This window comes from Microtus pennsylvanicus, chromosome 15 (genome assembly GCF_037038515.1).
Source record: "Microtus pennsylvanicus isolate mMicPen1 chromosome 15, mMicPen1.hap1, whole genome shotgun sequence".
NCBI classification, from domain to species: domain Eukaryota; kingdom Metazoa; phylum Chordata; class Mammalia; order Rodentia; family Cricetidae; genus Microtus; species Microtus pennsylvanicus.
The window spans coordinates 6,634,031-6,646,927 of NC_134593.1; the positions used below are offsets into that span (position 1 = coordinate 6,634,031).

At 37.7% G+C, this 12,897-nt stretch overlaps 1 protein-coding gene across 1 annotated transcript in view; it reads right to left on the bottom strand.

Moving 5' to 3' along the window:
• LOC142836104 (uncharacterized) overlaps positions 1–12,897 on the bottom strand; it is a 79,228-nt gene that overhangs the window by 11,871 nt on the left and 54,460 nt on the right. The window contains exons 7-11 of the mRNA XM_075950120.1: positions 12,122–12,228; positions 10,475–10,564; positions 8,607–8,668; positions 6,031–6,067; positions 3,719–3,780 (exon numbers count right to left, since the gene is read on the bottom strand). Of these exons, the coding sequence (XP_075806235.1) occupies positions 3,719–3,780; positions 6,031–6,067; positions 8,607–8,668; positions 10,475–10,564; positions 12,122–12,228 (358 nt within the window). The remainder of the gene's footprint in view (positions 1–3,718; positions 3,781–6,030; positions 6,068–8,606; positions 8,669–10,474; positions 10,565–12,121; positions 12,229–12,897) is intronic.

Consider the following 12,897-nt stretch of genomic DNA (forward strand, 5'->3'; position numbering starts at 1 on the left):
GACAATGCCTCAAGCTCCCAATACATGCTAAAAGCCTGCCCTCTAAAAAGGAATAAAGCAAATTCTTATTTATTTTATTCACAGTATATAAACTGCAATATAACTTCCTTATCATTGCCTATGGCTGAAGCGGAGTGTTGGTCCCACCAACAAATGGGTTGCCAATGAGGCTTAGCAGGTGGGAGACCTCCAACAACCCTCTTCACCACAATGAAAATCCAAGGTGGTGCCTGTTCACCTGCAAGCTCTGTGGAACCCTAAAACACAGATTGTTCCAATACTGAGGGCCCCCAAGTGCCTGCAAGCTCCGTTGAATTCTGAAATACAGCTTGCTCCAATACTGAGGAGACCTAAGAGACAGCCACAGCAATGATTGGACTAAGATGCCAAGACACTGCTGGCCTCATTTGAAGGAAGAGATGGGTAGGTGCCTATGCAAGAATTCCTCCAACATCCCCCAAAAATAACATGGTAACACGAGAATCCAGTAGACACACAAAAGGAAGACTTGACCATTCTAACCCAGAAGTAGAAGAAAACGACTTTGAATGTAACTTTATGAAAATGATGGATACCTTTAAAGAGGAAGTGAAAAACTCCCTTAAATAAATTTAAGAGAAGACAACAAAGTTGGAAGAAATTAATAAATCCCTCAAAGAAACCCAAAAATATCCATGATAAAACAATCAAACAAGTGAAAGAAACAGTTGAAGACTTGAAGACTGAAATACATGTAATAAAGAAAACACAAACCAAGGGAATTGTAGACATGGAAAATCTGGGTAAATGAACAGGAACTACAGAGACAAGTATAACCAACGGAATATAAGAGATAGAAGAAAGAATCTCAGGTGCTGAACATACTATAAAGAAAATTTTCATTGGTCAAAGATAACATTAAATCCAACAAATTCTTAACACAAAACATTCAGGAATTCTGAGCCACCATGAAAAGGCTAAAACTAAGAATAATAGGAGTAGAAGAAGGAAAAGAACTCCAGCTCAAAGGCACAGAAAACATATTCAACAAAATTATAGAAGAAAACTTTCCCAACCTAAAGAAGGATATCCCCATGAAGATACAAGAAGCTTACAGAACACCAAATAGACTGGATCAAAAGAATAGTATCCCCTAGCCATATAATAATCAAAACAAAGAACATACAGAATGAAAGAATATTTAAAAGGTGCAAAGGAAAATGGTCAAGTAACATATAAAGGTACGCCTATCAGAATTATGCCTGACTTCTCAATGGAAACCATGAAAGCGAGAAGGTCCTGGATAAATGTGTTGCAGACACTAAGAATCCATGGATGCAAGCCCAGGCTACTATACTCAGCAATGCTTTCACTCACCATCTATGGAGAAAGCAAGATACTCCATGACAAAAGCAGATTTAAACAGTATATACAAAAACTCAGCCTTACAGAAAGTACTAGTAGGAAAACTTCAACCCAATGAAGCTAACTACACCCACAATATCACAGAAATCAGGAAAACCCCTACCAGCATAACCGAAAGAAGGGAAAAACACAAACACCTCTACTGAAAGAGAACCAGAGTTAACAACCACTGGTCATTAATATCGCTTAAATCAATCTACTCTTAGACACAGGCTAAGAGAATGGATATGAAAACAGAATGCAGTCTTGTGCTATTTACAAGAAGCACACTTCAACATCAAAGACAGACTCTACCTCAGAGTAAAGGGTTGGGAAAAGGCCTTCCAATCAAATGGACCTAAGAAACAAGCAGGTGTGGCTACCCTAATAAATAACAAAATTGATTTCAAACTAAAATCAATAGGAAGAGATAGAGAAGGACACTTTATACTCATGACAGGAACAATTCATCAAGATGAAGTATCAATCTGAATATCTATGCACCAAATATAAGAGTACCCATATACTAAAAGAAATAATACTAAAACTTAAATCATACATCAAGCCCCACACACTAATAATAGGAGATTTCAACACTCCTCTCTCTCCAATGGACAGAACAACCAGACAGAAACTTAAGAGAGAAATAAGAGAACTAACAGATGTAATGACACATGGACTTAACAGATATCTATAGAACCTCCCCCCCCAAAGAAGAATATAACTTCTTCTTAGAACCTTGTGGAACCTTCTCTAAAATTGATCACATAATCAGTAACAAAGCAATGCCCCACAGTTACAAAAATTTGGAGTAAACCCGTGTCTTACCAGCTCACCATGGAGTAAAGTTAGAACTCAACAACAATACTACTCCCAGAAAGCCTACAAACTCATGGAAACTGAATAGTCAACTACTGAACCACCCACCCCTGTGTTAAAGAAGAAATAAAGAAAGAAATTAAAGTCTTACTTGAATTCAACAAAAATGAAGGCACAACATATCCAAACCTATGGGACACTATGAAATCAGTGCTAAGCGGAAAATTCATAGCAGTAAGTGCCCACATGAAGAAAATGGAGAAAGTTCACATTAGTGACATAATAGCACACCTGAAAGCTCTGGAAAAAAAGAAGCAGACTCACCCAGAATTAGTAGAAGACAGGAAATAATCAAACAGAGGGCTGAAATCAACAAAACAGAAACACAGAAAAGAATACAAAGAATCAATGACACAAAGAGCTGTTTCTTTGAAAAAAAATCAACAAGATTGACAAACCGTTATATAAACTAATCAAAAGATGGAGAGAGATCACCCAAATTAACAAAATCAGAAATGAAAAGAAGGACTTAACAATAGACATTGAGGAAATTCAGAGAATCATACTACAAAACCTGTACTACACAAAATTGGAAAATGTAAAAGAAATGAACAATTTTTTAGATAGATACCATATACTCAATGGACTAATCAGTGCTGTCGACTGTAGAATGATGCACTTTCTCAGCCTTCCTCCTATTGTGGCAAATTGCTCTGAAAATTATGTCTATCAGCATATAAACCAAGTATCATCATATCTTAAACTAACTAATAAAACCAAAGGAAAAAGGTGGTGGTGGTATAGTCAATAGGGCGTGTCCTACCAGAGAATGTTCATAACAGCAGTGTTCTATCCCCTGAATTGCCTACAGGACTCAAAGTCCATTCATTTCTTTAAAATGTTGAGCAAATCTATTATTTCTTAGGTCAAGATTTTTGTCAAGATTATTCATATTAAATAACAGATAATTAAAGATAAACATAATACCATATGAGAATTGTCTAATATTTCTAAATTGGGAAATTATAGAAAGGAGCAAAATCCAGAAAAACTTATTAGAATTTAGTCCTCAAGAAACAAATTAATTGAATACTGTATTTTTGGTTTTTTAACACGATCATCTTATTGACATTGACATTGATGTATATAATAATATGTAGCATAAACACAATGTGGTTTTAATAAAAAATTCATTTATAACAAGTCAACTTGCTGTTACATGACCATAGAGGACACATACTGTGGATTCGTTAGAGATCTTTTTATTTATACAAAAATACCCTGTAAGTCAGAGGCTGACATTAAATAAACAAACGTTTCAGATGATATAGTTTGAGACTGACAATTTATCAGAAACTACTACTTAAATAATTCTGAATCCAAAGGACATTTGAAGGCGAATCAAAAGAAGATAGAATTACATTGCTATATTATTTCCTCTGTTCATATTTTTGAAAAAACCAAGCTGTATTTGAAATTAGGGAGGGGGTAGTCAAGTATTCACCTTCACTCTTACCTCTCTTAATCAGGAAAGACTTCTTCAATAGGGATTTTAGCTGTCTTGCTGGTCTTACTGCACTGTGGTATATTTTAAAAAGTAATATTTTAATATTCGTATAAAAACATTTACCAAATGTTTTCCTATAATACATTAGAGATTTACCATCAGCCATTAAATTGTCCTTCAATCAGTTGATTAGGTTTGTTGACAATTTCCTTAAAACTTTTTCTCATGTGAAAAAAAGAATTTAGTCCACTAAAAACATAGAAACACACACACACGATGAAAGAGACTAGTTTCTCCACAGCACTTTTTTAATGCTGTAGTAACTGATGGTCACTCTTGTGCTCAATGTAATTAGTACCCCGATTCCACTTGTAATGCCATCATCTGCTCCTAGAGCATCACAGAACCCCTCTCTCTCAGGTTACTTTGTGGGCTCTCAATGCACGTGATGCTATCTCTCACAAGGTTTGTTTGTGGACCATAGAATAGATTCCTGCTTCTGCTAGCACTCTGACAAGATACCATGGTCTAGGATATGCTCAAGCTGTCCCTTCGTAGTCCATTCATGAGTGAATCTTGAAACCACAATCGGCTTGTTTCTATGCCAAATGAGCATTGCTATTAATTTAACGAGATAAAAATATGAACAAACAGCAATATAAACTCAGTGGATAATTTCAGGTTATTAGCTTGAGACAGTTTAGAATTCCTAGTAGAAAGAACATGGTTTTTACAAGGTGTGCCTTTGAACAGTTGTAAATTATGAATCTGCACTTTGGACATTAACTGTGATGCATTTTGGACCTTTTAACTTGGAGTAATTTATTATTAAATCATTAGTAATAAGCAATTTACTAATGTGTATCAAATGCTTTATGATACATGTTCCCACAAATGATAACACAATTGTCCTTTATTATGAAAGTAATCAATTAAGATGAGCACAGAACTAGCTTGACATACCACCTTTAATTTTCTGCCAAATCAATGTTTGAGAGAGCAGATCACTGGCAGAAGGGGCCTTTTACTCTATGTTCATGTCCTACTGATGGTGAAGACAAAACCCCTTTTATAGACACATAAAGAGTAAACATGCCACAGTTTGGCTCTCTACATCCAGATAATCTACTGAGATCCAGAGACTTCATTACTGTAGAAAACAGCTCAAAGGAGTGGACAAGTGATGGATGGAGCACTGTGGTAGGAGGAAGGCATGGGATCTTCCACCAACTATGAAAGGGTCCTACGCAGAACAAAAGGGCCTCTGCATGTGGAGATGGTGTCAAAGGAGGCTAACAATTTGTTGATTTCTTTTTTAATTCATTTATTTATTAAAGATTTCTGCCTCCTCCTGCCACTGCCTCCCATTTCCCTTCCCCTCCCCCAATCAAGTTCCCCTCCCTTTTCAGCCCAAAAAGCAATCAGGGTTCCCTGCCCTGTGGGAAGTCCAAGGACCATCCATCTCCATCCAGGTTTAGTAAGGTGAGCATCCAAACTGCCTAGGCTCCCACAAAGCCAGTACGTGCAGTAGGATCAAAAACCCATTGCCACTGTTCTTGAGTTCTCAGTAGTCCTCATTGTCCGCTATATTCAGCGAGTCCGGTTTTATCCCATGCTTTTTCAGACCCAGGCCAGCTGGCCTTGGTGAATTCACAATAGAACATTCTAGCCATAAATAAAGGACATTGAGCCTATAATTTGTGATCCTAGAGAAGCTAAATAAGAAGGTGAACTTAAAGAAAAACATATAGGCATCCTCCTGAATATTAACCTTCATCAGGTGATGAAAGGAGACAAAGACAGAGACCCACACTGGAGCACAGGACAGAAATCTCAAGGTCCAAATCAGGAGCAGAAGGAGAGAGAGCACGAGCAAGGAACTAAGGACCGCAAGGGGTGCACCCACACACTGAGACAATGGGGATGTTGATTTCTTGTAACTCTCTGTGATAATGCAGAATGATCCCAAATTCTGTCAGCTATCAGAAAGACAAATGCAATGAAGATCTAGTTCACTAGCTGATTTCAGCAATTTTTGAAAAGGCAAGGAGTGTCAGATGGACATAGTGTGTGTGGTAAACATTAGGAAGCTCATTTTCCAAAACACAGAATTGGTACAGGGGAAATGATGGTTGAGTATAAACTTCATGCCCATGATCTAAAAACAATAAATTTTCAGCCTAAAAATACAGATAATACTGTGGGGATTGTAAGACAACACAAAAATTGAGTGTATAAATCAGTATCTATCTGAGAATACAACCAATAGTTAGCTTGTTATCTTTGAATTTCCTTAGTCTTTAGATATCATTAGACCTTACCTGCAAGAAGGCATTATGTCAGTGCAGAAATTTTCTTCTGAAAAAATCAAAATTAATTCATTACAATGATAGAAAAATATAACATATAAAATTATTAGACGCATAGTATAATTTTTTAGGTGAATCTAGATTATTCTAGAATAAGTACTTCCTTGTAAGAAATGTCTTCAGGTGGAATTCATTCATTTTCTTTATATTTCAAATCAAAGAAGACTTAAATTTAACAAGCATAATACTTAAAGGTAAACACCCACCCATAAACAATTGAGATGATCCTAAATGATCTCTCTCAGACAGATGGAGAACAGCATCCTTACCAGTATAAGCATCAATTGACTGTGTCACAAAATAGCTTCTGTGGTTCTTGTTTGACTTTGAGATAATGACACTTGAGAAAAATTCTAGAGTCTAGATGGTGGCACACAACTTTAATCCCAGCACATGGGTGGCAAAGGCAGGTCGATCCCTGTGATTCCCAAGACAGCCAGAACTATGTAAAAATGAGACTGTGTCTCACAAACAAAACAACAGATTCAAAATGGAAAAAAAATCCATGAGCCTATACACATTCTTGTTCTTCAGGGAAACAAAGAATCTTGCTCAGCTTTTTAGTTAAAATTGTTCATTTTATGGTGCAAATTGCTACCACTGGGACTAGATGTATGGCTTCTGTCTTTTGTATCAGGGTATAACCTAACAGAAAGAAAGAGAAGAGGGGCAAAGACTTTTACATAACAGCTCAAGGGAGTGCAACAGGCTTCCTCTCCTCATCCCCATTGAGAAAAGAAGTTCCTTAGTTCCATCTGTGTTCCCAGACTTATATGCAGCTTAAAGGATGCTCAAGAAAGCAGGCATCATCTACCCTGAAAAGAATTGTTGGAAAGATCCCTGCCTTGATAGTAATAAACCCGAGCTCTACCTAAGGTGAGAGATCAGCAGAGAAGAAGCTGTGAGACTGCAGCAGCAAATTCCATGGGCTTCCTTCTGACATAGGATCATTGTACATGTTTACATATATAAACAATAAACTCACTGACTCCTTCCCTAGACACTTGCAGCTTGCTTTTAGAAATAAACATTTGAGTTGGGCAGTGATGGTACACTCCTTTAATCCCAGCCTTGGTAACAGAGACAGGCAGATCTCTGTAATTTCAAGCCTAGCCTTGTCTACAGAATGAGTTTCAGGTTAGGCTCAAAGTCAACACACAGGAAAACCCTGTCTCACAAAATGAAAATAAACATAAGAAAACAAAAATGAAATGAAACCTTTATTCATTGTTTTTGTCTTGATTAAAGTCAGAGAAACTTAATGTGCTTTTAAGCATTCCTCATGACTCAGGAAGGTCATTTGAGCCACCAACTAGTGGACTGGGATTGCGGCTCAGCAGGAAAGCCTATGCTTATTATGCAGGAGGCCTCAGTCAGTTCTCACCACCACAAATGCCATGAACAGCAAACTTCATAATACAGTGCCACAAAGCTGTCTCCATTACAATAATATTGACTCTCTTCATCTTACCTCTTGAGGGAAGAGGGTTTTGGATTCTCTACCTAGTGTGGTTGCCACTGGCAACTGAGGTATAAAAGACACTGTGATGACAGCTGGTGAAAGTAAATACTACGTGGTGTTCCTGCCACTGCCACAAAGTCTCTCCAGACTCAATGGAGAAGCAGACAATTCTTTGAAATACAGAACGATGTCATTTTCTACACTCTGATTTTTGTTCCAATGTTTATTCCTGTCATGCTTTGCAGCATGGAAATGATATTCACCCTTACCATGTTCTATTTCAGAAAAACTAAAGAGAAAAGTACTGAAGGTAGGGATAATGGGTAGGGTGCTTGCCTAGAATGCTCCCAAAGCCTTGTGCTCAATGTCTAGCACTTTAGAAAACCAAGCCAAAGCAAAAAAAGAAGGAAAAAAGAGAAGAAAGGAAGGAAGGAAGAAAAAGAAAAGGAAAACATGTCAGGATTGATAAGTCTTCATAAACTCAATACATTCATTACAGAAGGAAGCTTTCACCCTAAAATGGGAAATTTCTAAAGAAAACAATTATACAGTAGGACAAAACTGTCCAAATTGAGAAATTGCTCAGACATTAAAGAGGTCAGAAGATTTTAATTATATCATAAGGTAGGAAATTATTTAATGAAAGTTATTGATTACTGAGGTTGGTTTGTGACATAATGACATTCTAGTGACACCTACCTGTGTACTGTTATGCAGTACAAAATACCAAGTTTGTCATAAAACTCAAGGAGAATATGTATCTCTAATAATCCTATTTGCTGCAATGTGACTATGGAGGACACGTGTGCGTAAAGTTGATTTCTCCTTTATTCAACGGCAGTACAGATATCAGCACTAATATAAAATAAGCAATGTTTTGACAATATATTTTCACAGTTGAAAGTTCTTTGAAATAATTTCTTAATTAATTCTGACTTTTCAGAATATTTGAAAACCACAGAACGGCATTTATCTTTGATTGCCTTAATTCCTTTTTGGGGATCTAAAATCTTCACTCTTCCTTATTTTCTTTAGGGAAGGTAGGAGTAGTTGGAGTCATTCTTACCTTCGTTGGAGTTGGCACACGTTTTCATTGATCGTTCTGATTCTACTGCAGCTGCTCCTCCACTGTGACATATGTTTAAAAGTGATCATCATTTAACTATTCATATAAAAACACTTAGCATGTTTTCTAAATTCTTTATTTTTGAGTCCTTAATATATCTTACATTAGACATTTACAAATAATTTTTTGAAACAGGATCTCATTATGCAGTCCAGCTGACTTTAATCCCACTATATGCATCATGTTGGTCTTGAAATCAAAGAGATCTCTTTGCCTCCTGTTTTCCAAGTTTCTGGATTAAAGCCATGGGCAACAAGGCCCAGCCTAAGAACTCTAAATTCATTCAACAGTTGGTGATGATTAATGACTGCTGTCCTTCCCACCTTCCCTCATAGAGAAGAAACAGAGAAAATTTAGCTCTTGATTGAAACTCTCTCTCTCTCTCTCTCTCTCTCTCTCTCTCTCTCTCTCTCTCTCTCTCTCTCTCTCACACACACACACACACACACACACACACGAATGGTAGCAGTGCTTTTTCCATAGATTTGCTTTGAATGCTCCAGTAACCTTGTATTTCTATGCTCGTGGAGTCAGTGTTCCTGTTCCACTCATCTGCCTGCTTGTCCCTAAGGCCCCACAGTCCTATCTGTCAGAACTCTTTGGAGGTATTTTGTTGAGTACTATGCTCTCAATGGTCAGTATATGAAAAAGTATTTTTATTTTTTTGCTTCTAAGCAGCCTTCTGCCTGCATTCTCAGAAGCTGTGACAGTTGTGGTACCTTCAAATTGTTTTAACAGTTCTTTCATGTGTGAATGCTGAAACCACCGCCTGGCTGTTTCTTTGTTCATAAGCCTTTTTGTGTAATCCTGAGTCTTTGTAACTCACAACCAGCTTCAAAACTCAAGGAAAGCAACACTCTTTTGTCAGCTATATTCTTCCCAGGTCAGAGCTAAGACTGCTGTACTTCAGGGCCTATTGCTAGGATACTCTAGACCAGCAGCTTTACTTTCCTAGTTTCTGCTTTGGCTGTCATCACGGTCTTGGAGCTCGTCAGGGGACTTTTCACCTGCGGTGTGAACCTTGTCCAAAAGAGCACTGCTGCTGAAGTGATCTCCAGAAAACTAAGAAAACCTTCAACCTTGACCACTATTTCCAATGTCTTTTTAGCAGATAATTATCCCCAGTCTTACTAGTTCAACAACCTAAACTTACTTTTTCATCTTCATATTTGATATGCGTTCCTGTTCACATCTGTGTATGCATTTGTGTCTGTTGATCCCAGTGCATGTTTTTTAGGTCAGAGGACATCCTTGACTGGCAGTCCTTGCCTCCTAACTTAGTTTTGAGGCAGAGTTTCCTGTTAACAGCTGTACAAAGCAAGACTGTCTAAAGTATAACTTTCCAGACAGTCTCCTGTCTCCATCTCCCATGTCCCTCAAGGTTCCCTGAGGCTAAGATGCACACATGCACATGAGGCCCTTTCTGTGTTCTGAGGAGTAGAACTCTGAAATCTTGGGTTTGTGTGATAAGTACTTTATTCCTGAGACATGTTCCTAGTCATGAATTCCTAAAACTGTGCTATTCCATGTCAAAGTCATAAGCATACTTTATTTTCATCAAAAGTACCAGCTTTACAAATTTCTGTCTATCATGTATTAAAGGAAGAATAAATGACCTCAAATGGTTCTTCTTAGAGGGAAACACAGGCCCTCTAACTGGATTAGAGGTTTAATTGAAAGTGCTCTGCACTCAGAAGCCTTAGTTCCATAATTATAACCACCTCTTTAATTTAGGCTCAAACTCTTCTTTTAAAAATTGACTGTTCACGTACTGGCTTTGGGGGAGCCTAGGCAGTTTGGATGCTCACCTTACTAGACCTGGATGGAGGTGGGTGGTCCTTGGACGCCTCACAGGGCAAGGAACCCTGGTTGCTCTTCGGGCTGACGAGGGAGGAGGACTTGATAGGGGAAGGGGGAGGGAAATGGGAGATGGTGGCGGGGAGGAGGCAGAAATCCTTTATAAATAAATAAATAAATAAATTTTAAAAAATAAAAATTGAGTGTTTTACAGCCAGACAGATGGCTCAGTGGGTATACTTAATTGTCACATTAGCCCAGAATTTGAGTACCTGGAATTCAACAAAAAGTCAGACACTGTGTAATGTATCTATAATCCCAGCACTTTTATAGTACAAAGGGAGTGGAGGTAGTAAGATACCAAAGAGGCTTCCCAGCCTGCTTACCTGGAGTAAGTGGCGAACTGCCAAATAAAAATTTAAAAAATGCCTCAAATAAGATGGAAGACAAAGCCATCACACAGTGTTGTACTGTGTCTTTGTTGGGAATATCAGTGCATGCATATCCTCTGACACAAAAACAAGTACATGAAGATGAGGGATGCTAAACCATTTTTAGAATATATGGTATGTACAAAGTGTATTTTCAATAAAAAATACATAACACACAGGCTTTACTTTTTAATTCATCTGACTTTAAGCTTGTATGTATGAAGAAAAAAGGTAATCATTTGATTTTTAATGCTGAACTAATCTTAAATACCAAGTATTTAGAGCTGCTATTTCTGTGATAAAACACCATGACCAAAATGAACTTGGGGACCAAAGGATTCATTTGGTTTATATGTCTGCATCATAGTCCATCATTAAAGACAGACAGGGCAGAAACTCAAACAGGGAAGGAAGCTGGAGGCAGGAACTTACAGAGGCCATGGAAGGGAGTTGCTTACTGGCTTGCTCATTCTGCTTTCTTATAGAACTCAGGGCCATGAGCCCTGGAACAGCACCTCCCATGATGTGTTGGGCCCTTATCCATCAATCACTAATTAAGAAAATGCCTTACAACCAGATCTTATGGAGGCATTTTCTCAATGGAGTCTTAGTTCTTTGTACTCATTTTGGACAAGTGTCCATATCCAGATTAGCTGTTTCAGGAGTTTGGGTGTACAGACTCACATCTGACTAACACAGTGTCAAGATAGTTCAGACAGGACAGGGGAAAATAATAGCATCTGGTAATATCATCTAATTGATGGATACCCTAATCTATTTGCTGATTCAAAATTCACTTAAAGTAGAGTGAGTGATCAAAGAGACAACATGATTTGAAAAAAAAATTAAGTTGAACATATATAAGAAGAAAATATATAAGGAACAGGCTAAAAATAATAAAATTATACATTTCAGTTTTGATAATAAAGTTGACACTTTTCAAAGTAAACAACATTAATGTGAAGTTGCCTTAACAAGTAGAAAATTGCCAATCAAATCAGATTAGAAATGACAACTTGTTTTTAAATGGGAAGCTGAGCCCTGGTACACACTGTTCCTTTGTTTATGTTGGAACAGTCTCTTTTCCAGCTCACACTCCCTGTGAGATAGTCTTTCTCAATATATGCTTATGAGTTGAAGCCATTTTCCCTCTACCATTTTAGTGTTCATTACTTAAGCAACGACACCCTCAAGAACAGCACTAAGATTGTAAAAAAGAAACAGTACCTGTATGGTGTAAGCTCAGAATGTGCATCCGCACCGTTATCAATTAAAAACTGCGCCATTTTAAGTTGATTTTCAAACAAAGCGAGTTTATAGGGTGTCAACCCATACTGTAAAGGAAAAATTTCATTTTATAAATTGACATGCTTCTCAAATGAAAAATGTATCACATATTTTTGTAAACAAAATGAGTCACAAAGGGATAGATTTTCCTTCAGCCCTTGCTGCAGATTCACACACACAGGGCTTCCCTTTCCTTTGAAACATCTTCCCCTGTCCAACAATGCCCATGAACACCACTATTTCCAGAACTTCCCACAAACGCTTGCTGGTTCCAAGTTTCTTAGCTCCATGGAGATGTGCCTCCATTGCCCCAATCCTAAAACGTGGAGATAGATTTGGTATGCCTCTCTTGAATGAGTGAACTCAAGTGGCATCTCTGGAGCAGTTTCTCAACCTGTTTTTCAAAACTATTTTCCCTAACCTAAAAATTTTCTCCCAAACCAAACATCGTTTCCTGTTGCAGTGGTCCAAATGATGCTGGAGGAAGACCTCAGACTCAAGTGTTATGTAAACACAAAGAATGCTTATTCTTCAGAAATAGCCAGCATGCAACAGTCTATCACCCATATACAGTGATAATGAGGACCACGGACAAAGACATACAGGCCCTTCTAAAGTGGACATGGGAAATTCTATCTTTTTAATCTTTTAAATATTTTTCAATAATTGGGCAGTCAGGGAGCAGTTACATGGGGGGCATGTTGATTGGACAGAAT